The sequence below is a fragment of the Ambystoma mexicanum genome, chromosome 3q (genome assembly GCF_040938575.1).
Source record: "Ambystoma mexicanum isolate Mex_15411 chromosome 3q, UKY_AmexF1_1, whole genome shotgun sequence".
Classification (NCBI taxonomy): Eukaryota; Metazoa; Chordata; class Amphibia; order Caudata; family Ambystomatidae; genus Ambystoma; species Ambystoma mexicanum.
The window spans coordinates 81,406,452-81,434,326 of record NC_090926.1 but is presented as its reverse complement, the minus strand read 5'-3'; the positions used below and the strand labels follow the sequence as shown (position 1 = coordinate 81,434,326).

Sequence of the window (27,875 nt, the reverse complement as noted above, 5' to 3'; positions counted from 1 at the left end):
CCATTGGTTAGCGCCGTACTCGGAATGAGGCCCATTGTGTGAGTGATTCCCTGGATCCCTTGGCCGCCTGCTCTCCGACAGTTAAGCCCTTCCCAAGACGCGAGCAGGTCCTGAGAACTTTGGGGGGCATTCTTCTTCCCAGAGTGTTTCGGAGGCATTCCAGCCTCTTGGGAAGGCTCTCGAGTGGGCGTGGATTTAGTTTCTTCATGGTAATTCAAGTCATACATGCGTGAATGTTTCAGAGACTACAGTGGCATTTTAGGATGTTAAGTCTCCCCCACATTCCATCAGTTATCTTGTCACTCCTTGAGTGTTTCCAACATCTCCTGGGAGGAGCGGCACATGGAATTCCATCTTGCCACCCTCTGCGAGGTGCACCGGGTGGCAGCCATACCAACCCTGTCGCTAATGACTTGCTACAACTTAAGGTGAGGATGGGGAGTTCAGGAACCACACCACAAGGGTCAAAGCTTGTGCGTGAGCTGCACATTATAATAATATCTTGGATTGGGCCGTTATAGCCATTGCCTTAGAGTAAGATTTCCTATGGATTTCTAGGTGCACTGGGTGCAACCAGAAAACGGAACATCTGTGAAGACCACAGCCAATGCAGAATATAGAAAATCAACAAATACGCACATTTCAGGCTCATCACAATGTTGGTTTGCTAGGCATCTAGTGGAACGCACGGCACAAAGATAGAACCCGCTGGCGAGTCCCAGCTTCCTGGTGCTAGTACTGAAATTAATGGTGCACATAAAGAACACTGAGGGCCAAAGCAGCAAAGGCCGTGGTGAGGAGCACATTAGGAGAAATGTGCTAGTTTTGATGCTGGACCAGAGAAGTGAGAAACACCGGCACTCCTGTAAATAGTTCCCAAGATAAATCCCCAGTCGCCCTCTGTCAGCAACCTCATCCCAAATTAGACTGGGCGAAATGCAAAAGCCACAATGTTTGGAACACCTCACGCCCTGACTCTGCCCCCGGGGAACCACTCGTTTTAAAATACAATGACTGTGAAAGAGGCCAGGGCAGGTCCAGGCACATCCGTCAAAAAGGAGGAGGCATCAGAGGAAAGACTGGCAGGGCAAGGTGGCAAGGGAGGCGAGAACAACACTCGTTCCAACAAAAGACCAGGCCATGATATGGGAGGCAGCATGTTGCAGAATGTGGTTGACAGCCAAGAACCTCATAGAAGAGAAGAAGCCTACTGGTTTTCTAACCAATGGTAAATGAAAGGACCCACAAAGTGCAGCCAGACATGGACCTCTCAACATATGTGCATGCGTGGAATAGAGTTCCTGCTCCTATCTGCAAGCACCGAAAACATAAGACTTGCTACGTCACCGTTCTCCATAGAGGCCCGCTTTCCATCCAGCTGCATAGCTTACAGAAAGATTTGGGCTTGCATAGCAAGATGCGACCCTGTGTAGCAAGCCAGAAGTGGATTATGATGAAAGTCACAGGCGGACAGAACATGGTGACAGGGGCAACCTTTCTCCAATTCAAATCTTCAAGCAACACAAAGAATACAACAGAATAAAGGTTATCCTTTATACAGGCTGGTGCTGATACCACTGTGAACCATCCATGCATCTGTTTCTAAGCAGGCACAGTTGCCTTCTTTACCTCAACTCAGCTTCACTGGCACCGGCCCTCACTTAATACATAATCACCATTAAAGAGCATTCAGGAAAGAAAATCTTGCTATGGGGATGTAGGGTGACCCTGAAGAATTATGCACTGTAGGCTCGACTTCCTTCTATTAGCTCAACCCCCCTTTCCTGCAGCTGCTTTCGGGGTGATGTAGTGTTCTCATGCTCTGTGCCTGTTCAGGGCCATTATGTGCCTAGAGAGATTTCGAAAATAGTGAAGGCCCATCCAAACATGCCTGGGGCTGCAACACAGCATGCGCACAGCGCGATCATACTCAATCGACACAATGAACCACCGCGCCGAGGACTATCCAGCGGGGTTACCATTAGTATGAGCTTCCTTCCTATTGACAGGATAAGAGAACGCGGAGACATGCGAGCAGAGAAAAACATCAACAGGCACACGTGCCAAGCATGGAAAAGAGCACCTCTCCACGATGCTAATCCCCAACCCCCCAGACTGGTTCTACCATTTCCCACAATTATGGAAATAGCTTAGCATAAGGCGTGTTACCTTAAATATATGACTGAATTAATGTCTTGCAAACCTGCCAACAGCGCAGTGGGCCCATCCATCTCCGGCTAAGACATGATGTATTGTACCGCAGTTCTCTGCTAAATATACCTGGAATGATCCTGCCTTGAAGCACAGGTTCCACCATCTGTTCTATGCACAGGAGCAGACCATTGCCCCCACCATTGGGTTATTGTTGCTTTCCACGTGATAGGAGCACACCCAGAATGTGGCGGCTGCATCACAGATACACACTAGGCCACACAAGGACATTCCAAGACCCATCTGCTCAGTTGTGTGTCATAGTCACTTTCCATTCTTTTCTTAAGGAGAAATAGTTTATCTTGCACAAAGAGGACTTTTTTTGTGCTGGTGGCAAGTGGTTGTGCCAAAATGTGGACCCAAATTCCAGCGAATCTTGGCCAAAAAGTGATCCTCATCCCGTCACATCTTTTTTAAAATGCTGTGCAAAGTGAGAGCAAGGTCGTTTGCTTCCCCAGGCAGCTTGGATCACAGGTACCCTGGAGCACGCAACAGAAGACTTAGTGCACAGCCCCAAATCCCAAGCTCGTGTGTCTAACAGGCAATTTAAGAGTGCAGAAACGAAGTCGGGTGAGGGCTTCGAACAATCCTGTGAGGCAAGTGGGTACCCATTATCACTGTCCTCCATCGCTATGAACATATCAAATATGGTGACCCCCTGACAGTCAAAGCAATAGGTTTCCCTCTTTCTGGTGAAATACTAGTTCCATATGCTTTTCTTCATAAGAACTCACACAGTTCACCAACATGTCTAAACATGTCTCAGCGTATCCCAGTACCGTCTTCATGGGAAGGTTCCATGTGATAATGGCGCCTCGAAAAATTCGGCAGGTGGGTGATTTCTTTTCCTGACCCCTAAAATACTTTACCTAAATATTGTAAGAGGGGTATAATATTATCAATTCCAAGCGAAGAATATTTGGGGAAAGTGTGTGATATGACTGAGGGTGCATTTTTTGGGAAATGTCGCCCCCTGGCGGCCATTTCCCAGGCAATTTTATCACTGGACAACCATGGGAAGGGGGTTCTTCCGCCCTCCTTAACTCCTGCGAGTGTGACAGCAAGGCAGTGAGATTTTGAGTGTGACCCATTGTTCTCAGCTTTCCGTGCCCGTTTTATCCATAACCAGGTCCACTCCTTAATGACTCCGGACTGAAAACAGGTAGCTGAATTGCCACCCTTGAGCAACTAGCTACAACAGATTCCTTCCTAATGCGCCAGCTGCCAGGAACCTCTGTGGAAGGCCCTATGAAAGCGCTAGGATTTCTGAGCCTACATCCGAAAGACGAGGTGCCGAGTTAGGTTTCAAATTTTAAGGATCACATCATAAAATTTCAATCAAATTCCACCTGATTTGGCAAGTTACGAAGATCAAAGCTAAAAACCTACATGTCAGCTTGAAGGGTCTGGAAACCATGACGGCGCCCAAGGACAAACAGATACTATACTATGAGTGTTCATCAATTGGAGCCCATGTGTTCCTTATCTGAAAAGCAAGGTACCAGTAACAGCATCTGAAAACACCTGGGCACATAAGAAGGTTTCACTGCAGCATTGCAGAAAAAGAACCAATGAAAAAAGGCAGAAGGGAAGATGAATCTATTCTCCATTACAGATGGAATGTACCATTCAATTGTTGGGCAAGATCTTTTTGTAGCGAAAGACCACCCACTCGAAGGAGGGGAGGGTTAAAACTTATAGGCCAACCAATCCCACAAAATGTAGATGCAAATCGACGCCAAATGACAAGTGTTACCTACCGAGTGCCTCCGGTGGCCTCCTCTTCAGCATAGGAGGGGCGCTCTCCTTGCGCGTCAGTGGGTTTTTCCGCCGGTCAAGCGACTTCTTTGGTTTGTAGCGCACTTTCAGGTTGGGCTCAGATGCTAAGGAGGCAGCAAACATGTATTAATGCACTGTGCCTCCCATCAATTTATCAAACACTTGGTGTATGCTCTATCTTCATGCTCCTTTTGTGACAGCATAGCATCGGAGCAGAGTGTGGCACACCACCCACCTCACCGCCCCCAAAAGACTTGGCTCAAGATCCTACTTCTTGATCTAGAGGGTGTAGTCCCATCATGGGGCAATGATTTATTGCAGCGCAACGAGAAAACGACAGGCGCCAACTAATCGGTAAAGCTGAGCACCGGGCCAGTAACATGGGGAACCCACTGTACCTGTTTTTCGGAGTGGAAAATGCTCCGGCATGTCGTTGGGACTCGTGGCGAGTTGAGCTACAAAGTTGGTAACGATGTTGGGCGACGGTGGCTCAGGATCCACATGCTCAAGCGTCCTGGAAGGAGGAAGACAAAGATTAGATCCCACACAACGATGAGGCGGCTATCGACCAACCGCACAGCCAGAGGTGGCCTCTGCACCCAGAATCCCTCTCTCTTTCTAGTAGTGTTAGAAATCCAGGTGCAGAAGCGGGGCAGGGTAAGAGGCATGTGTGAGTAGACAGAGAGAGAATTTAAGGAGGCCAAACAACTCTTTGAGGCACTACTTACTAGAAAAAAAAGAAGGATCAACGGTCTGAGGAAAGTCCACGACAGAAAAAGAGGATTAAGCAGTGAGTGAGTGAAAGATTAAATCATGACTGAGTGGCAATAACAAAAGAAATAGATTCAAATGAGAGTAAAGTACATGGCAAACAAATGAGAAATTTTGAGGGAAAGAGAAAGGCCTCGGAGAAGAAGGGTCAGAGATTTTAAGGGCGGAAAAAGTCTGAGAAGCAACATAGGATTGAGGCATCACATTGCAGACATTGCAGAGAGATCTGGTGGTTTCCCCTTTCTAAAGACAACAACATTTGTAAACATGTGACAAGGCAGTTTAATGAGCCTTGAGAGGGTTTAGGGAAGTTAAGCGCCAGAAGGGCTTGGCTTACTTGAAGTTGGTAGTGACCGGGATTCTCCTGTGAAGGATATCACAGATGCCCTCACATACAGGTGTAGCATTCCTGTCTCACCTGCTGGCAGTGGCGAGGCCCTAAATAGCTGAATTAAAAAGTGCAATCTGTTTCACCTCTTATGTTTTAATGGGTAGCAGTGATTGACTGCCCCGTGAAGTACAACAGGGCCGGCCTCTCCGGAAAGTGGTAGTACCATGGAATGTGCATGTACTTAAACAGGTCAACACTCACTCACTAACTTCCTGTGTTGGATATGTTGTAATTTTAATTGGTCATTCATGACGCGCTTGATACCCAGAGGTTTCTAAGCGCTGACCCGGGGATCGAACCTGTGTTGCTCCATGTCGTCTTGCTTCCAAGGCGAGCGTGTTGCCCCTGAGATATCCTCCCGGCCAATAGCATGTAGTATGGGCAACAGGAGAGCTGATTCAGGTATAGGTAGAAGTAGGTCTGGACTTGTGTAAGTGGGTAAAGAAACCAGTTGCATAACAGGTACTCATTCCCCTGTAGATGGAGGGGAATAGCAGAGTCTGGACTACCAGTAGCGGCTGACAGGGACAGGTTCACTCGTAGACACTAAACGGGCCCAACTCACCCATAGTGGACAGCATTGCAGACTTACCTAAAAGGTATAGCAGGAATAACTCACGGATAGTGGATAACATAGCATGGACCACACACATGCAGTCGCAGGATGACTCATCCCGGCATCAATAACATGGCGTGATCCACCAGATGCTGCAGCTTGGCATTGCTTGCTAACATGTAATGGCCTAACCCACCTGTAATAGATAGCTCACCGGAAACACTTATAGACTGCAGCGGATCAGACTCACCTATCCCGTGATTCCGTCGAATACAAAGCCTCGAATGCAAAAGCATCGAAAAAATGCATTTTTTTAAAGGTAAAGGTTTTATTTTTATTCTAATGGGTTTTAAGGGGTTTGGCGAGGCATTAAAAAAAATGAAAAAAAAATGCATTTTTTCGATGCTTTTGCATTCAATGCTGTTACTATAAACCTGTAGCAAATAATGGGAGTGGACTCACCTGTAGTGGATAGTGGGGCCATTCCTGCTGCTGATGCTCGTTCGCTCGAGGACCATTTGCTGCTTATTTGCTTCATTGCTTCGTTGCTTCGTCCGAATCAAATTGGCAAGCTTTTGCTTGACAGCAGGACTCGCGTTGGCACCTGTGGGCACACCAAATTCAGCATGTGAGACCTCTTATGGAAATTAGAACGCTCCCATTGCTGCCATGTTCCCAACAAGTGCACGATGGGATCAGAGGAGAGGGTGTGTCTCCTTCTACACCCCTCAGCCGCCCCCCTCTCCCTACGAGGAACAGACATGAAACTCAGAGCTAGCTCCCTGCATAATGAGAGCATGCCCCTTTACACACTGAAGCAAGTAAAGATGGAATTAAGTGCACTCCACACACGTGAGTTTTCAATGAGTGGGTGAGAGGAAGAGAGCAAGAGGTGTTCATAGTAGCGCAGGAATTCGATAAAAAAAGGGCACAATGAAAAAAACATGCACTTAAAGAAGCCAAAGCTGGATCATCCTGCAATGAGCATTATTCCCCACCTTTATCTTTGATTTAATTCTCCAATACTGCACTCCAGTGCTTTATTTACCAATTCCCTACATACACGTGCAACACTCAATTCTCAACCTGAAGCCAATCTGGTTTGGCTAGGGTGGGGAGCAAATCCTTTTCGTCACACACTCAGAGCACTCATTCTGCACACTGCCAATCCCTAGCTGGCCCGAGTCAGCATGATCAGCTTTACCCGAACCCCTCCGGCCATGAGCAAGAGGGCATCCAATAGAAATATCTAGGTAGCAGCCTCCACAAGGCCCAGAAACCTTTCAGCCCATCTCAAAGCGATTATTCATCCACAACATGACTTAACGTAATAACGCCTCAACACCAGCTGTGGCCTCCATGAAAGATTGGGCGGACAATAATGAAAGCTCTCGTCCCTTATTTTGATTACATTTTCTTCTGGTCAAAACACTGAAAAGTACATATTCCTCCCAACAATCACTATCACTCACCGTTAGGTTTCCATTTCACTAGATGTGGTGAGTTAGGTCTGTAAACGTTTGTCTCCCTGACTTTTCCTGCTCTACTGCTTTCCTGCTCTCCTTGGCCCAGTTTTCTTTTCACCCCCCACAGATCACGGTCTGGCTGGCAACTTAGGTATGGGTCATAATTTGCCTCTACAAGGTCAAGGCTTGGTGCTCCTAAACCTCTATGGTAGCAAAGAGCACAGTAGTAACTATATACAATATGAGAGGCTCCTCTATTCATTTCACAGCACTGGCTGGATTAGTAGGCTGAGTGACTTCCATTTGGAGTCGATAGGAAATATATATATATATATATATATATATATATATATATATATATATATATATATATATATATAATATTACAGGGCCTGCAGTAGTGGCCCTATAGTTATGGTTAAGTTGCTCAACTCAAAGAAAGAGCACTTTTATGGGGGGCGTCCCAACATTTTTGAAATCCTCAGACACAATGGAAATTAAAATGTGCATGTGCCTACAGCCAAAACTGTTGGACATCTTGTTATCAACATTATAAACACAACCCCTTGTAGGTACATTTAATCGAAATTAATTCCATATTTGATGTTATCAATGACATTTGTGAAGTCATCTTTAATGTCCTAGGTGTTATTCTTAGTAGTGCGCGGTGGTGGCGCGAGTTATGGTTGCTTAGCTTATCATAGCTGGCGAATTTCTGGGGGTTTTCAATTTTTATTTGCAACAATAACGTCCCTTGAACGTTTTTTCACTGAATTCCATAGGTTTTTATCAGTGCATGTTAACCATAACATCCCTTTAACAACATTATTTCACTGAGATATCTGCATATTTATTATATATGAATGAGGTGCACCTCACATTCTGAACCCCTCCACCCACATTAATGTAAAATGGTGTTTGGTGGAGAAGCAGGTCCTTTTTCGATTTAGTTTTTTGACGTAATGCTGCAATTGCACATCAGTGTGTAGATGAGGGATGAGATGAAGGATTAATTTATTTGCATGCATATACTTATTACTTCCGTGCAATCATGTTGTAAATGCGAAGAATGTGTATATCAGATAAGAGGTTGCAATAACCTCACCTGAAACCAGGTTACTACAAAGCAGCCATAAAGAAATGTCCTAAAGGGACATTTATTTGTAACTCAATTACTTATGTACCTTTTGGTTCAACAAATGCATTTCTTTATAAACGAAAAAAAATACTATTAATTATTAGCACCCTGGCGGGGGGTGCCAACCAATCAGGTGGCTAGGAACGCAGGCTTGAACTGCAGGTGAAAGTGTGCATTCCATGCCGCCTGACAGCCAGCTCCCCCTGCCGCCATCTTACCCCCACCCTCTGTCCCCTTTATTTTTATTCTTTTTGCATCCCCCCACCTCCCACTTAACCTATTTTGATGACAGTGAGTGCCACTGCCGCATCCGCTCTTTCTCCTTGCCTCCTGCAGTCTGCCATAGAAAAGGAAGAGGGGCTCCGTACGGAGCCTTGGCTTCCCTTTCCATGGTGGCCATCTTTGTAAAGGATTTTCCTTCATTCAACGGGGCGGGCCAGCGTCCCGTTGAATGAAGGAAAATCCTTTTTTTAGCACCGTGGGTTATCACTTTGGTTGCCGAAGGTGCTAATGGCCTTAAACCCATGCTCCGATGGACTGGAACGGGGGAGAGGGGTTCATGGCCGAGAGCCCTCGTTAATGGCCCTCGCTTCTTTTGGCCCGTTAACTTGGGATACCAGGCCTTACCCCCTGTTCCAACCCTTGGAACAGGGCTTAACGTCACATTACAATAATCTATTGTTGAACTACTCAGCCATAGTAATGTATTAATAGGTTTAATACTCACTTTTAATCTTGAGTAACACCACACCTCTTTTTGCACAGACACACTCGCAGACATACCCACACAATGTCATCTACAAGTCCACAATGTATGCTGTTTGAGGCTAAAATTGGTTTGTCCATACATGTAATTATGGTTTGGAATTGTTGAAAAAGTATCCCCAAACCTGATTTATAACAATCTCGTACGGCAGGTTTACATGTTTCAGTTTACCACGTGTATACTCCGAGCCTTCATCAAGGCTCACCGTTCCCTAGGATCACGCAACTAAAGAACCTTATTTGATGTGACACACATAAGCGCTTGAACAAGCTACCTTTTGTAGTTGAAAAATCCATAGAAAACAGCTTCTTGTTGATTCACTAGCCAACGACGGCTTCACATATTCAGAGTTTATCTTCTGGGCCCTGAGGTATTTTCTCTTAAATACAATCTCTTGATGAAGTGGTAAGATGCTCCAAAATGCACTGATTTTTCTTCTAATGAAGGCGCCCATTGAAACAACTTCGACTCTGGCAAGTCACATGCTTATATCATTTTGACTGGAGGGCATTTCAACCAAACACTTTATTTTGTGCATGTTTGCTTCATGCCTATTTGAAGAATTGCTTTGTCGAGGTTGAAACCTGTCACTTATGAAGGCAGATTCATTGTTGCAAACAAAAGTGTTGAATAAAAACTCTGTCCTGGGTTTCGGTGCGTCACCCTGCCTCAGTGTTCGCTGGTTTATTTTGCCGCTCATTTCATGGCCTCGTGTGACTTGTAAACACTGACCTGCCTTTTTTGTCTTTTCTGTTTAACGAGTGAGCACCTTTGAACATTACTTTACTGAATGTACCTGAGCCCTGATGGTGGGGAGAGATGTACTATGCTCACATCTGGCCATATAATGGCCATATAATGTGATTTCTGGATTCGAGAGACATTTACAAATGGGCGGTTGGTTCAACTATCACCTGAGCCTCCGGGTCGCAGTCTTGATAGCATTGTTGGGCACAGGTACAAGTGTCAACAACATGACCACATTCAAAATGTCAGACAAAACCAGGTGGCAAGTACTGAAAAAAAGGGGGTGGACTCATTAACATACCAATTGAATGTCACCAGAAATTAGCATACCAAGTTGCCTTCTGAAAAAAGTGGGGAACTCGGTCCACGCACGTGTACCCTCGACTTGAGCCCTGGACAAATCAAGTGACTAGGTTGTGCCTTAAAATATTACGTTTACAAATGGAATCCTTTCAAATCCCACAATTATGACCAGGTCCACAGCAGTAAAATGGCTGTCCAGAAAGTACCCTTATTATCTTGGGGTGCTGGAAGACCTGCTGTGGGCAACAGGGCAGAATTCCCCCTCTTGGCTCCTCTCCGGGATAGCCATGTTCCCCTGCTGCCACCATTCGCTCTGTTGACACCAAGATTGTACTCGTGTGCAGAGGGCCCACAGAGCTCTCAAGCTTCTTGTGGCCGTGCGTGACAAGGCCATCCCGTTGGGCCGGGAATCTGGAAACCTCGCTGCTCCATAGCGATTCCTGGGGAGTGACATACAGCCCATCCTCCGCCATAGAGGTGCCGTTGTTGTATGGGTGGGTGGGTTGCACTCCTCAAAGTCCTGATGTCCACCACCTCCCTCCTGCCACTTGCCATCTGTTGCAAGTAGGCAACAGAACCCTGTGGATCCATACCCGCCCACCCCAATAAGGATGCTGTGAAGCTGGTAGTGGTGCATCTGTGGCAGTCTTGCACTGCCTGCAGCTGCCACATTTTCTGAGCTGACAGTTTTAAAGGTCCACACAGACAACCATGTGCTTTTAAGTCATATCAGTAAGCCAACAGCCCCCCCCCACCTGTGTAGTGCCCCTCTGATTTGCATCAAAACCCATAACTCGAGTGTGGGCTGTTAACGCCTATTACAGACCCGCCCCATATCTCCCACAGGGGTTCCAGCGCATCACTAAGTAAAATGGTCTTTGCTGCACACTATCTTGGCCAACCAGGGCGAAGAAAGAGAAATCACTTAGCAGATGGTCAGCATGACCATAAACACTCGTTTTTATGTTAAAAAAACATTTGACGAGTCAGAGAAAAACAAAGCAGTGAGAACCGCATCAGGCTTTTCTATCACAGCTGTTTAGCATTTAAACCAGGAAGCATGGTTGACCCAAAGGAGGATGAAAACGCGCACAAACTCCACAAAGCATGGACCGCCGAAGCCAACCTCTCAGCAATCTCCTTCCTGGCAGTCAATATGTCCCTCATTTAAAAACAAAGGTGGGACCAAAGATCGACGCATGATTTTTCAGGTCCTTAAAGCTCCAAGCATTCAAAATATGGAATGTGTATGATTCGAACATAGAAGGGAGTGTGAACAGCATCTTTAAATATCCCGTGAACACTTGTTATCTTGCCAAACAACTAGTCTGCACATTCAGATTTGAGTTTTCTTCAATCTGCATTAACTCCACACTCCTCTTCCTCGTCTCAGTATTTGATGCTTTATAATTTCTAAGATTTCTACAGTGATATGGTTCAGAACTTTTACTTAAGAAAGCATTAGAAACAGGAGATATTACGTCTGTGGTATATGTCTATGAGGTATTTTGACAGGGAGTGATTTGCAGGATGTGGTTTCTGTTTTTTTTCTGAGAGGGATTTATGCAGTGACAACAAGCAATTAAGAATTTAGGAATTGTGAGGACTACCTCTCTGGAAAGTGGAGAATACTTTGTCTCTCCTGACGGGGTCACCACATTCTTCCGACAGTCGTCTCCTCCCATGTCTCCCTCATAATACAACCCCCCACGATCAGGATCAGGCAGAGGCTGCCGTCCCATGGCCACATGGGAGGAGATCATTGCAGGGGAATCAGGGATGACTCCACAGGATGGGAAAAGGTGCTATATAATGACTACTACAATACAATATTAATCGACCCCCTAGCCGGGACCTCTATGATGAAGCCAAAGGCTTGACTGCTGAGCTCAGATTTTAGATGGTCCCATTCCTCCAATGATTATCATCACTTTGTGAAAGTAAATAGACGTATACCCTTCCTATCTAAACTTCTTGAGCGCATTGTCTATTCTCAACTTTCCACCTTCATCTCTAACCATTCTCTCCTCCCCTCCACCCAATCTGGCTTCCACCCTCTGCACTCTATGGAAACCGCTCTCATCTCTGTCCTCAACTCTCTCCTTTCTGCCCGCTACTCGAAGCATTCCTCTATCTTTATCCTCCTTCACCTCTCAGCTGCCTTTGATACTGTCGACCACCCTCTACTCCTTAGCTCTCTCTCTTCTTTTGGCCTTAAAGACTAAGTACTTAATTGGTTCTCCTCCTATCTTTCTAACCACTCCTTCTCAGTCTCCTGGGGTGGCCGCACCTCCCCTAGCTTTCCTCTCAACCATGGTGTTCCCCAAGGTTCTGTCCTTGGCCCCTTTCTTTTCTCTCTCTACACTTCCTTCTTGGCTCCCATTATCTCCTCCGTTGGTGTCTCACACCATTTCTATGCCGATGATACCCAGCTCTTACTCTCTTTCTCCTCCTTCTCTCCTGACATCCACCATAAGCTTTCCTCTTGCGTCTCTGCTATTAAATCTTGGATGTCCTCTCACTTCCTTACTCTTAATTCTGACAAAACTGAAATCCTGTTCTTCCCAGCCAACACTCTTTCTGCTCCCTTCCCTCCTCCTTTTCTTCTCTTCCCTGCATCCCAACTCCCCTTCTATCCCCACGCCCGCAGCATAGGTCTCCACATTGACCCCCACCTCTCCCTCTCTAGCCACATTTCTCTCACTGCCAGATCTTGCCGTTTCCACCTCCATAACATTCATAAAGTTCGCCCCTTCCTAACCTTTTACGCTACTAAACTCTTAGTCACCTGCCTTATCTTCTCCAGACTCTTCTACTGCTCCACTCTTCTCTTTGGACTCCCCTCCTCTCACCTCTCCCCCCTCAAATCCATCTACCAATCTGCCATCCGCTCCCTCTGCCTTCTCTCTCCTCATGATTCCATCTCCTCTTCTCTCAACTCACTAGGCTGGCTCTCTTTTCACTCACAGCTTAAATTTAATTTCCTCTGTCTGGTCTTCAAATCCCTCTATGCCCTTGCCCCTCCCTACCTATCCTCCCTTCTCACTTTTTATACTCCTTCTCGTTCACTCCGTTCTGCGCATCTCTTTCTTCTCTCTCCTGCTCCTCCACCCTGTGCCCCTTCCCGCTTCCGCTCCTTCCAACTTCTCGCTCCCTTCCATTGGAAACGCCTACCCCTCCCAATCCGCTCTATTACCTCCTATCCCTCATTCTGCACTTCTCTAAAATCTTATCTCTTCCACTCAACCCCCTAGCATCCTTTTTTCCTCTCTAGTCTCTGACTCTACCTCTTCCTTCTCCTCCTACCCCCTCCCTCACTTAGCCCCTCTCCTTTAGCTCCTTTTCTATCAATAATGTAAATTGTTCCTTGTTCTGTTCTCTGGTTCAGATTCATTTGTCATGTATTGCTTATTGTATTATGCTTCTTCCTCTTGTTAAGCGCTTTGGATTAAAGCGCTATATAAATAAAAATAAATACAAATACTTTGATATGGGGGGAAAGATGCAACCAAAGGGCCAAAGTAAGGAGAAAAGCTGTTCAACCTCCTGGGCTTGCGAGTGGGAGGCTGAAAGAGTGATGGCCCCCACTTAATAACAGCCTTGAAAACAGTCATCCAGCCCCGCCCCCAAAAAATTATGAGGCTGGCTACACGGCCTGCCTTAGGCCTGGCAGCGCCCGGGCCAAGGAAATAAAATGTGCCCCCCTCACCAGCAGCTGGGGCGGTGCCAAATTTGCAGTTGCTCTGCTAAATAGAGCACTGCTGCCAAAGCAGCACGGGGCAGCCTTTCAAAGGGTGCCCCGTGCTAGTTTAGCTGCAGCGCCCTATTGTAATGAAAGGTACCCCACTCCCGTGCCTGGCACCAGCACGAAAGGAGGCCCATTTGACTTCAATAGGGTGCCTTCACCTATCACGCCAGCTCGGCGGAGCCGTTGGAAGACTCTGCCGAGGTGGCGTGGCAGGACGGCTAGCGGATCTGCAGGGGTGCCCCTGCCAAAGCCGGCTCTGGCTGCCTCCGCCCCTGGCTAATCAGTGTTCGGGTAAGCAAACTGCCTTTTCCTGTCCATTGGCACAGAGATGTGTGCATACTGGCAGCACCTATGCGCGAATCACTTCCTTGCTGCATGCGGCACCGGGCACATTTTTGTTTGCCTCCCTGAATAATCTTTAAGAAAAAAAAAATATTGGCGTCAGTTCAATGTTTGCTGGCGGGCAGAAGCTAAGCGGGCACGGCCTGTTTGCCAGCGTTTGTTCTTTTCCCTTGAATGAGACGCGTAGTACGTTTTATTTTTAACACAGAAAAGGCGTATCCCCAAAGGGCAATATTTGCGGAGCGTCTGCGTGTTTGATAACAGCTCCCAGTGAACGGCAGAACGGCCCGAGCCGAGATAGTGACGCGGCGCGAGCGGAGAGGCACCAGGGTTCCTAGTGCGCATGTGCCAGGGGAACCTTGGCATTGGCCCGCCGTGCACGCGCCACATCACAGAGTCCGAGGGCCCCGTGCACTCTGCCTTCCCTCTGTGCACCCAACATGCTTCTCTCGTGTACAGGAGCAGTGAAGGCCGGTGCTTGCTTGCTTCAGGGTTTCTTACTGAAACATCATGCGGTGTCGCAGAGCGCAATATCGTCGCCTCGCCGAGATACATGGTGCGACCGATCCATTTTGCGCCCAATACTTCACTAATGGCTATATTTACAAACAAGGCCGTACAAACACGTTTGGGTATTCAAAGAACCACCCGAATTTCGGATTTGCCTTCCCGCGAACTTTGAGGTTACACAGGGATGCACAATTAGATCCCTGTAAAATAGGAGCGGCTGCCACCCTCTACAGAACGGTAAAAAATTACCCGCTGTCCTGCTGCGGCTAGGAAGGAGCCAGGCAGGACACTATTTCTATTTCAGCTGCTCCTTTGCTGGAAGTAAAGAAGACGTTTAAACTATTCTGGGGGCCATGTGGGGAGTTTGAGGGGTAGAGCATTGCCATAGGGATGCTGTCAACGGAATGCAGAGAAGGTGCTGGTTGGGTAAACCTTAAGGGCCCTGATGCCTACGGGCTTGTTTCTGTTTTGGCGCTATATAAGTATTAAATAAATAAATGCACGAAGGTGCCAAGGCTGCCATAGTGCCTGTGTAGAATTGATAGATTTGGGGCCTCTACTAAAAAGGCAATTTTGAGACCCTTAAAACGTTGCTGCTTCTTGAGAAATTGGAACGAAAGACTTCAGAAAATATGCCCACTCGCCATTGTTTTGTTAACTTTTCCGCCATGTGCCATCAAGGGGCAATCCGGGTGGAGTCAAAGTTAAAGGGAGGCTCCTTGAAGTTGCGTTGCCCATTCATAAGCAGCACAACACATTGGACAGGTCAGCGCCACTCTTGGATATATGATATGATATGAAATTTGTAGCGCAACCGTACACACGTTTCCAGGCGTGATAACAAAATGGGGTCTGGTCCAATGGGAAATCCCAGTTTGGTTTAGTGTCAATACATCATGCATTTTGGCAGAAGAGGGGTTAACAAACTTCTGTAAATTTCAATTGGGCCTCCAGAGTTCCATGGACTCGCAAACTGAATGAGAGGAATAGAACTTTATGAGAGGAATCCAGACTTTTCATTGTGATTGGGTCAGCCTTTAATCCAGACTTTTAATTGTAATTGGGTCAGCTGTCTTGACCCTGTAGGCCGTGATCCTGTGTTGGCGCAAGCTCTCCTGCAAATGTATTGTTGTAGGCAGCATATAGCAGCCCCCGGGAGCATGGACGAAGCCTAGAGAGGCACTCTGTATGTTCCAGAGTGGTGTAATATGCCCTCATATGCCTTAAAACGAATCACATTTGGGGAGCTGGATGCAAGGAACAAAGGGTGAGGGGCAGGGCTGTTCCCATTTTGCATGACCGCTCTTGCTTATAGTGTCCGTGGGTACGTGGCTCTCACTGCGGGTTCATGACACCAAAGGGATTCAATGAGAAACTCTGGGGCAAGGGCGAGCAGCGCTGTGCCAGGGGAATGGCCGATGGCCATGCTCGGCCGGTGATGCACCGAGGGTTACAGGGCCTGAAGGGCCATGCTCTTTGGGTACTTTGTACAGGGGCACTGCACCCAGGCATAGCCGCATGCCAAACCCTGCAGGCACTGTTGCTGAAGGAACAGTGAATATTGTTTGCATGTCAGACTCTAAATCCTGAGAGGCAGCTGCGCGAGTAATGTGGGATGTGTCTGCAAAAAGGCCGGTTGTTATCACAAAAGCTTGCAAAACAAAATATGCATTAGTCTAATGAAGACACCTTACAAATTCATGAAGGGTGGGGTAAGTGATCCGAACATTGAATGGGGTTTAACTTTGGTATTTACAATCTCTTCTGGAATTCGATGTCACCAATTAGTTATTTATTTATTGTTCGCTTGTTAGGCGCTTATACAGGAAGTGAATACTGTTTCAAAGCGCTCATAGGGCAACAGGGAGGGAACATGGGAAAGAAACACAATAATATACAAAGAAATATAAAGTACAGTCAGGGATGAACAACGGAAGAACCTACTATACCTTGTGAATATTCAGAACGTGCAAGTGCGACAAGGAAGAGGGCAGTGGGGGTACATGCCGGGGCTGTCCATGCTGTTGGGTGTGACACAGAAGAAGTGGCAGGTATGGAAAGTGCTACACGTGTCCATCCAAGGACAAGGAATAAAATGGCAGGCGATGCCCGCGGATGTCTGGAATTAGGCGGGTTTGGGATACTTCAGAATGTTAAGGCGACGATGGACTGTACCAAAAACAAGGTTATTAGTGCCTTTTGTGTGGGAGAGTGGGGTTGAGGCACGTAATATGTGCCCATGGATGGCCTTTAGCCAGTCTCCGGATCTTGCCCGCCTGCGACAGTGCTGATTGGTGTAAAAGCTGGCGACACTAGGACATGGATGCCCGTGTCCTTAGCCTTCCATAGGCCGAGCATGATTTTAGACTATTATTCATTATTGAGATTGCTTCTGCAATCTACGCTGGCATGTGAGCACCCATTCGCCTTATTTCAGAATGCATACAGAGCGATTGACTTTGCTGCCAATGAAGTAGCCGGCTGTTGTGTAAAGCCATTGGCTGACCTTAGAATAAAGGTTCTGGTTTCACTTAACTCACACTACAAGTTGATTCAACTTAAGGTGCTCAACAGAGCATGCATAACTCCAATGAAGGTGTGTGATTATGATAAAACGGCTAACTCCTTGTGTCCCAGAAGTCATGCGGAAAAGGCACACTTTTCCCATACGTTTTGGTTCTGTCCACAAGGGATGTCCTCTTGGGTACAAGTCCAACAGAAATTGTCCTAAATAGAGAAGTCATTGGATCTTGATCCGCTGGGCTGCAGGGGCATTGCTAGGTCTGGAAAAGATCAGGGGCTAGGTTAATGTCAGGACTGGCGAAATTCGGCGCTAGCTATAGCCTTTTGGTTGTAGTCCCTGAACTTCTATCCTGGGCTGCAACCTAAAGACCCGGGGCTATAGCCCATTCAGCCATCTCCTGCCCCCCCCAGCGATGCCTCTGCTGGGCTGTCTTTTGGGGGATGATATCGGCTTCTCCTTAGAGGCATCTGCTTTCCTTGCTTTGGCGTTTATGTTGCCTAAGAAGTGCATTGAACTGACATGTGGAATGGTAAATCAAAGTTATCCATGAAAAGTGGTTTCAAGACCTGCTCAGCTACAATTATCATTAAGAAATCTATAACACTTTGGTATCCCCGAAACAAAGACCGAGAGATGTTTGGCCACCAATGAGGTCACATCTACTTCAAGGTACAAATGCTTCCAGAACCTTTTGTCTCCAAATGGCAGCACAATGTTTGCATGGTCCATGCCTGCAAAATCATATACTTTTGAAATCAATTTTACTAGCACCGTTGGCAGGAGAAGCAACCAATCAGGTTGCGTGGATTGCAAGCTGAATCCCACAATCTCAGTCTGCGTTCGGAGCAGCCAGATTGCAGCTTTCCCCGCCCAGCCATCTTTCCCTCGCTCTCTCCTCCCTTCCCCTTGTGTGGCTGGCCCTGTCCCACACCTCAGCCAACTCGGATTCATTCAGTGGCAGCGCCCCCTGCTGCCACCGACACATGTCCCTGCTGGCTGCCGTTGAAATGGAAGAGGGGCTCAGTATGGAGCCCCACCTTCTAGATCAATTACGAATCCCAGTGATTTGACCGAAGGGGAAATTATCAAGGCTGAAATATCCGAAAACGAAATGTTTGAATTACCAAAGGTTCGAACACTTTGTTTTTGGACATTTCAGCCCCGATAATTTGCCAACACACACACACACACACACACCCCCCTCAGCACAACCACACCCACACCACCAGCATACACAAACCCCACTTACCTTCACCTTCACGCTGGTTCCTGCAGCGCCAGTTCCTTTTCACTTCTGTAATTGGGAACTGGCGCTGCAGGGTCCTTTTCTTTCTTTTTTTTCTTTTTTTTTAAACGGACGGTTGCTGGGGTGTCCCCCGCAGCCCCCGCTCACTATACCATAAAGTATAGTGAGCGGGCAATGCGGGGGACACCCCCGCAGCCCCCGTTTTTTTTTTATGCTACCACCAGAGGATCGGACTTTTGGTGTTCGATCCTTTGGTGGTAGCATTTTTAGAACTTTTGGTCATTTCGACCTTTTTTTTTCGGGCATTTCGACATAAACCTCAATTACGGCCATTTTAGGTGAGTATTTTGTTTGACTGAAGTCCCGTTCATTCAAACAAAATACATTGCAGTTAGTACTCTGGGTTTCCAGATTTGAAACCTGGGGCGCTGATAGCAATAAGCACATGTTTGGGGGGGCTTCACCAGATGCTAACAGCGACGGGGCTCAGTGTGAAGGCTGAGCAATAACTTGGGTGCCGGGCCGTTAGCAGCCGGTAAAGCCCCCCAATTGGGTCCTTAGTGCTTAAATAATGCTTTGTGGGGTTTGTGATATGGAGCATTACGCACATTTAACTTATACCAAGAGTTTATGTTGCTGAACTTCCCACGAGTGATCTAGAATGTGCAAGCATGGTGCTCATGTTGGAGCACCCCGTTTTCAATAATCAGTAGTTACAAAATGTATATGTGCCAAATTGTGATCAATAAATACATTTAAAACAAAAGAACAAGGGTTTGATATTCTGAGGTACCTGGGAGCTTGAAGAGCACCTTCTGTGAGCCCCCTTGCACAAGTCATCAAATGTCCCAAGTAATTTACGGACCAATCTCTCGGTCCCCCCCAATACTGTATAGGGCACACCACAGGAGAATGCATTGTGCGAGGAGGCACTGGCAAAATACACGATCTAGGCCAAATTAGGTGTTCCGTTCATCCATTTCTGAGGAGCAGCTGCGAGTTACTCATCTGTGGAATGGCCGCGGTTAGTGTGCAAGATCCTTTCCGTTGTTAAACACGGTCGCAGGACTAATGTTGGCACGGTCTGTCATTAAGGCTATACTGGCCACAGATATCAACTTTGGATCCGAGCGGCCATCTGCATCTGCTGAAAGTCCCTCTCCCATGACTCGAGCCTCAGTATGTGGAAGGGCAAGAGGGCCGCATCCTCTGTGGCGTGTGCAGGGGAACAGGGCCGCATCCTCTGCGGTGCGCGCAAGGGCAGGAGGGCCGCATTCTCTGAGGTGTGCAGAGCGGGCGACCCCGTGGATGTACACGGTTGCAGAGAGTTAGGTATATTTGTGCTGTAGTATAAGGTTGTATGGACAAAATGGTTAATTTTGTGATGACAAATTAGTCATTATTAATAACTAGCTATAATCATATAGAATAATGTTGAAACTGCACTTATGCTATGCAGCCTAGCCTATTGCCGTACTTTTACTATTCTGAAAAGAATGAACGAAGGAGCGGACCGCCAGGTTCCTAAAAGATCAGAGAATGCACCTTTCTAGATAGACGTGATCTCCACAGATTCTGTGCAGGGAGCATTACTTTCAATCAACATTTCCATCTATCAGTCGCTGGTTTTAGATGAGTCTCTCTTTGGGAAGTTGCAATGTTTGCTGCACACCCAAACACAACAATTCGGCCTCTGCCTACAAAAAGGTCAATTATACAAAAACACGACACCCATTTTGGAAAACTATTGTTTGTTGCAGCTGCTTTGCTTTATTTTCATCTAACACAACGCTTGTGCAGTCTCCCGTCCTTCTCTTGACACCCCATGCCCCCTTTCACCCGCTCCTCCAGCCCAATGGATAGGAGGTTGCATTCATTAAAAAACAGTGATGCTGAACAAGAGTGCTGACGATTCATTCAAAACCAATCATCACATTTTTCTAATCTGCATTTGTCAGTTGCGCAATGCTTTGAAGGGAAGATCAGGAACCGCTATCTCAGTGGGACACCCAATGATCTCGCTACAGTTTTAAAACACTAACAATTAATAAGCATGTGGAATTGACTAGGGCCGCTATCCTCTCCCGGCTCGACTACGGAAAGGCATTGCTGAATGGAGCCAGCGGCAATTGCCTAAAACAGTGCCAAGTATTTCAAAACAATGCTATAAGAACTATTACGGGTAAAACCACGAGAGAGCACATCACTGTCGACAGAAGAGAACTACACTGGCTTGCCATAGAAGACCGCATTGTCTTTAAATCTTTGATATTGGTCCATCGCTGTCTATTTGGAAATGCCCCTGCATATCTTAAGAAGCAATTCTCCTGGTATGAGCCAGGTCGCAGCCTTAGATGTACAGACAAAGGACTCCTGCGCGTCATTCCAGCATGCGCGTCATTCCTGCAAAAAGAACAAACGGACTGAGCAGGGCCTTTGCCCCAAAGGCCATTACCAAGTGGAACAAGTTACCCCTGGACCTAAGAGTAGAAACAAATTGCCTCCGTTTTAGAAAAACATTAAAAACCCTTCTCTTCAAATAAGGCTACTCCACCTCTCTGCCTTAGCTCGAACACACTAGTTCACGTTTGTCCTGTTTCTAAATGTCCCTGTCTTCATGTAATGCGCTCTGATGCCTGAGGGCTGCAGCGCTATACACATACATAAATAAATAAACAAACAAACAAATAAATTGAGGGATGAGTATAGGCCAGCTGCTGTCCACTTGCAACCAGTCCTCAGAACCTTCCCTAGTCTACAAGATGAGACAATCCTACTTCCCTAGTGTGCAGGATAAGGTGCTCCAGCACCAAACAAATCGAAGTACCCCTGACAGCCGGATGAGTGAAATCAACTACACAGCCTGAAGGACAAACTTAACAGACAGCACCTGCCCGGATGTAAGACAAATGACATGTTTACATTTCAGAGGAAAGTCATTAAAAAGCTGCAGCTTGCAGAGTGTGAAAATCAAAATGCCCCATTGATCAACCAATTAAAAACACACTTTCCCGCATAGCAAGAGAAACAAAATTCCTCAAACGGCGCAATAACACGAAAAGCATCGTCAAAGCCAGTGGGTTAGGTTTTTTTTAATGAAAGATTATTCTTTTGGAGGCGCAAGCAGTCACCCAGGTCCTGCCCGGAGTTGAAGGAACATTAATGATAGTGATTGGTGGGACAAGTGCCAGGCTCTGGTCTTCAGTACGTGAAAGACTCCTGGCCGGTCCAGAATCCGTGCCAGGCACTTACACAGACCGGTGAGGTCAGTGTCGCGCAGCGGTCTCATGCGCAGTGGTCTGTCAGTGTAAACCCTGTTCTCCTGTCCTCATGGGGCCCAGTCGTCAGGCTCCGGTTTCCCGACAGTGTCACGGATTAGGCTTGGGTTGCTCCTAGGGTCACCATTGCTTGTGGATGAAGGTCAAAAACAGCATGTCACAACAGCAATCTAGAGCCTTCTAGAGCCTGCAATCAATGCATGTTCTGGGATGAGTCCCGATGCATGGCTAGGACCGCCAGTCAACGCTTGGAAAGGCATATCACTCAATGCACAACAAGGGATGTCATGTTTTCCATCTATGGCCACTTACACCTCTCAACGTATAATAAGGAGCATCATTCAGCACTTTGACCTTGCGGCAATCAGGTCATGGATACATTCCATAAAAGTAACATGAGAGTCAGAACCATTTTACAAATAAAGCCGCACACTGGCCCAACCCACAAACTGATGCTGATGGGTGTGAAGAATAATTTAGAGTTTTTGCATAAGAACTTGAATTTAAAAAAGTGGACCAGTGGAGGAGTATGGGAGGGTTTACAGGGGAGCAAAAGTTATTAAACACAGACAATAGGGTGGCGTCCGGATTAAAAGATATGGTGCAACGAGAGGAGCAGTGTGCCATCTGGCGAGCACTAATGGTTTAACTGGAGTCAGATGTAACACCATCTAACAGCTGCAACATGGACCCGCACAAGCACTTCCTGAACACATTTGCTTTGCACTTTGCTCTCTTGAAACAAAGCAAGCGGCTGGAAGACATTTTAGCTGTATAACAGAGTCAATTAACCTGTTGGCTTTTACCATTATGCTTTTGAAAACTGGTCACTGTTCTAAATCTTTTTAAGGACAGTAATTTAGATAACACTGTGTATGTGCCACTGGTCATTACACTGGCATGTATGTATTCTTTCACACACGGCTGATATTACACCAACACTCTGGCTAATAGAATCAAAGTTCCCAGGTGAGCATCTGCCCTTTTCTGTGAGGTTAGGGAATCAATCTGCTCAGCTGACCGAGGACAGTTACAGTATTGAACTACTCAACCTGCCTGCAAGGCATTTTATTTATTTATTTATTGTTCATTTGTAATGCGCCTATACACAAGTGTTTTGGGAATCAAACCGGTCTGACGGCACGGCTCTGAAACTACTGTAGTCTGTTGAGTGACAGAGTCCTCCTCAACCGCAGCCTATGCCAGCCACGGAGCTGCATTAGATGTGTTCAGTGCGCCATGTTACAACAGCACATCTTTTGCCGGAAAGACTGAGCACACTGTTAGTCAGTTCCCTTCGGCGCTTCCTCCTCAGAGCTATTGGACATTGCGCACTTAAGGTGCCTCGTCAAAGTGATGACAGGATTCAAATATAGCAAATTTCAGAAGCAAAAGGCGCGTTTCTACTTCTCAGCACGATTACTTCATGTGTCCGTTTTAGAATGTTTTCAAATGGACGAAGTCGTTACGTAAAATTAAAGTAGCCTAACGGATCTAGGAAAAAAGGTTTGAAAACAAGGTAAAGAGACATTAGGAGGGTCTCTAATTTTGTAAAATACCTCCAAAAGCAGCTGAGCACTTGCAAAGGCCATGGGAATGGACAACTCTGAGAGTGCCGCCTGCAACTCCCAACACACTTTTCAGCAGAGAGTACAGACGTGAGCTACAGTTGGGGGCATTCAGATTTTGAAACGCCGCCATTTTGCTTACATTGTTTCTAGCAGAGGCTGTTAGGAAAATCATCACCTAAGGGCATTTCAAGAGGGACTTTGCCTCCAAATCTTGCCACCTGGAGCAGAGTGCTCAGGTGGCATTGCTGGGGCGCTCTCTGGTCAAAGGGATGGGAAAGAGTTTGCAGGCGGTAGACCGGGGCCAGCAGGCTCCTTGGCCGATCCCTGGTATCGGCCTGTAGCCGGGTGATCAAGGCCAAAACTCTGCGCAGTGGCAGCAGAACACGATTGCTCAGTAAAACGGGGGTCTGGTCTAGCGTCAGTTATTTCAGGAAAGTAATACGTCATCAATCACAGAGATGGGAAAATGATGAAGAACTCTGACCCCAACAGGTGTTACACCACAAATGGCACTACCGCGATCCCAGGGAAGTGTTGCAATCCGTATTGTAAATGGGATGCACGATGATGCTGTGGGGCACCGCAGTGATCATGCATGCCGCTGGAATGCCACGTGGGTGATGCCTGCAGTCACTTTTAGAGGTGCAGAGGGTCCAGCTTAGGTGAGCATGTGGGGGGGTCTTTCTCTGCAGCTGATGTTTCCATGCTACTAACCTATAACTAAGAGGAATAAACAGGTTTCTTTAGTAAACTATTTCTAGGGGCTTGCTTCTGTTATACATATGGCAATGCACTGTCTGAACATGCATTGCGGGCCAGTGAGCACCCATTGCACCTTGGCATGGACGCCCATTGCCCCCTGTGTCTGGCACCTCACAACATCTTGTAGGAGCTCCACATTGTTTCAATGCTCGTGTCCTGGGGTAGACCCATGTTTCACAGACTACAATACAATAGTCTGCAATTTGACTAAATACATAGACGTATATTTGTATATATGTGTAAGTGGGTAGTGGACTAGAGAGGGTGGTGTGGGAATGGGGCACCATCGGGCGCACGGCGGGGACCTCACATAAAAGAGAAAAGTGGAATTTAGGTTGACTAAAAATAGTCAAACACATTCTAGAGTATAGTCTATGGAACGAGGTAGAGCCTGCACTAATAACAAGTAGTTGGGCCATATGGCTGCCACTATCGCATTGCTGGCGCATTTGTGGAGAACCAGTACAGCAACGCCGACCGCAACTCGCTAGAGAGTACTTTATTGCTGCCGTTCCTCCAGGATGGCAGGGTTGTGCCGTAGACAGGCTTGCCGTGGTGAAGGTAGAAGGGCAACAGAAGCGTGGAACTACTGTAACGCAAGCCGCAGTGCATCCACGCTACGCTCTTGCTTCTGCAATGCAGGTAGAAGTGCAGGTGGATGCAGGACGATGTCACCGGTCTGCAGTGCAAGCAATGTTGCTTTCAATGCAATGCATGCTGCAAAGGAGCGGCTGTTTATGCTGCATTCAGTGGGCTGCAGGGACATTTTGTTTGGTTGCCGCACCATGCAGTGGTGCCCCAAGCATCAGGGTCCCAAGAATAAAGAGCAACGGTACTGCAGCTTGGGGGTCGGCGTGAACGAGGGATAGCATCCTAGGATGTTTGATGGACTGGAGCCCTTCCATTACCAGGATGTGCAGCTATGGTCCTGTGAACTTCTGTTTTAGATTACGCTATATTTTACTGGAGCGCATTGCTGAGCGGGACGCCCCATCGCATTTTGTTGCCCCCACAGCTGCTGCATTGATAATCCTAGCTATCTGTGATTGATGGGAGCTGAGGCAGTCAATGTGCTCCTGGGATGTTTGCTTTGTGATTTCTTGGATATTGTATGGGGCCCTACTCACGACCTTTAGTTATTGGAGTCCTGTGATCTGTGCTACTGCCCCCTTAAGTAGTTTGGGGCTGTTCTTGCTGGGAGAAGAGTACTCATGAATTCTATGGCAATACCATGAATAACACTGACCCAACAAGAACCCCCCCCCCCCAAAACTACCGAAAATTGGAGTAAAACAGATCACAGGACTCAAGAATTCAAGGGACCCCTTGGGTAAAAGTTTGGGATTGTGGTAACGCTTTCCCACGGCGGGGTTTTCCAGCACTCACAGTTCATGGTTTCCTGATGGATATTTGTTTCTTTGTCTCATGTCTCTCTTTTGAGAAAAGATGTTAATTATTGTAGAAATATGCATATGGGGAACAGAGCAGCACCCCCAACAAAGTGCCGGGTGGCTCCTGGACTTTGGGGTCAAGGAGTCCCAGCTGCCTCCATGCTGGAGCATGATCTCATGGATGAAACCGTGAGTACTCAGGGCCATGAGGGCGAGTACTCTGTGATCCGGGGGGCCCAGTGATGATTGGGGAGGAGGTGGGGGAAGGCACAATGCTCATGATTGCTGGTCGTGGTGAGTGCAGAGGTGATAATATGAGGCTCAGCGTGAGCTTTGGATCTTTGCTGCTGGTCTCATGGTGTGGGTTCCTGAAGCGGATCCGCTGTGTGACTCCCCCAAGAGGTTCCAGCTCCACTGCCGCAGTGACAGTGGGGGGCTCTTGGTAGCAGGAGCTCCTTTCAGTGGTTGATATTTCTTCAGTCAGACATTACCACAGGTAGTGTCCATTGGAATCTAACGAGGTACTGCCTGGTTTCTTTTTGGAAATTTTTAAGTTGTGGCAGAGCATCTTGGCTGGAAATAACACTGATAGCGTGGACAGTCTTTATTCCAGCAAGAGGAGTTATTCTGGTGTTTAAACTTTGGTTAACAACAGAAACAAGAACTGAATTGAGACTTTCTAACAAATCCGGATTTCCTTGTTTCTTTTTTGTTGAACATTGGAACTGAAGTGACCTTGAAATCTGGGGAAGGGGAATTCACCCAGGTTACAAGAACGATTGTAAGTATCACTTGTTGATGTCACTGATTATTGCCACATATTATTTTCATGTATTTGATGTTTAAGTGTGAGGGCCAGATATCCAATGTTAGGGTGTCTTCCTTTAGTTTTGATTGGCAAGGAAATCCTCAACACAGTGGGGATATTGAGGCATTTGATGAAACTTCTACTTTAATAAAATAGCAACGTTTGAGAAATCATTTAAAAGTTGCCCGCCTCACATTTCTGACCCCTCACAATACATACACATACATACATGTTCTTTTCTTATCTGCAGCCTCGGTTCAGACTGGAAACATCACCAGCCATGGTGGCCTTCAAGCTCCTGCGCATCACAGAAACAGGAAGAGCTTCTTGGGTCCTGTGCACACAAGGTGGAGCTGGAGTGCCTGTATCTCGCTGCCCCTGGGCCCCTGAATGTGCATGTAGGTACAGGTGGGCGCTCTGTACACATTCAGGCCAGCAGTACCCCAGCTAGCATCCCCAATCGGCCATGCAGTGGTCGAGAAGCAAAACACCCCCAACCTTGCATGGCCCATCGGGCATGCACGCTGGGGTACCGAACTGGCACAGAAAAAACATGTTTCCCTGTACAGTTGAAGCCAGCCTAGAAGAGGTCCCTCAGCTGCTTGTGGCAGCTGAGGGAGTACTCATTATTTTCACTGGGCTGGCTCGGCTCCTCCAGAATGAGTGGCAGGTACATGTCTCAACACCCATTATGGACGAGCCAGTCCTGTCTTAGTCACTGTGTAGTCAGCATGCTGAAATCCTCTACCCTCCTTCCCACACTGACCCCCCAACTTTTCAGAGTGTTCCCCTCCCATGTATTCTCTAACACAACGTTAACATTGAGCTCTCTCAGGCCAACAGTTATGGGTTGGTGGTTGTGGATTTGTTTTCCCATTCATGTCAGATCCTTATGAGGTTTGGGCAGATCCATTTCTGCTGTGTCCTTTCTTCCTTCTACTGCCCTAGTGTGCCCTTTAAATTCAGAGAGTTTAACCTGGATACTGTCCATCCAAGACGCAATGCAATCCATTTGGTCGGACAGCTTGTTACGGCTCGCCATTAACTCAGATAGTATTTCATTGAAAGTGATAAGCTGTTCCTCACTGTGCGTGCTTTGGCAGGGAATATTTGACTATTTGTGTCCATTGTTCCTTCCTGGTACGCAAACTGCTGGAAGTGAACACTCCTAGCGGCTTGTTTTTTTTGTTTTTGTCTGGATTGTACAATACACAGTGAGTGTCAGAGAAATCCAAGGTTTCCTCAGTGCTGAAATAGCAGAGGGCTCCGGTACACACTCTCCATTTAGAGCACAACTGCCCACACCACAACAGAACCACCAAATTTCACAGCTAATCATTTGGAGTGTGATGCACAATTTAGCATTGCAAGCATCCCACTTGGCATCTGGGCTACCACTGCCAAAAGAAATATGGGAGACAGAGTTATGAATGTATTCCCCCGGGTCTGAGGGCATCCAATAGTTCTGCAGTAGGAACTAACCTCAGCCCGAACTCAGTTCAGGGTCTCAGGCATTGCCATCTTGGTTGTCTGAGATTGCTGGTTCAAGAAGCACTTTGCAGTGTGA

At 47.0% G+C, this 27,875-nt stretch overlaps 1 protein-coding gene across 7 annotated transcripts in view; it reads right to left on the bottom strand.

Moving 5' to 3' along the window:
* Positions 1-27,875, bottom strand: part of HDAC7 (histone deacetylase 7) — a 1,864,336-nt gene that overhangs the window by 181,172 nt on the left and 1,655,289 nt on the right. For all 7 annotated transcript variants that reach the window (XM_069653189.1, XM_069653190.1, XM_069653188.1 and 4 more), the window contains 3 exons: positions 6,171-6,312; positions 4,389-4,504; positions 3,972-4,094 (listed from right to left, as the gene is read on the bottom strand). In XM_069653189.1, the coding sequence (XP_069509290.1) occupies positions 3,972-4,094; positions 4,389-4,504; positions 6,171-6,312 (381 nt within the window). The remainder of the gene's footprint in view (positions 1-3,971; positions 4,095-4,388; positions 4,505-6,170; positions 6,313-27,875) is intronic.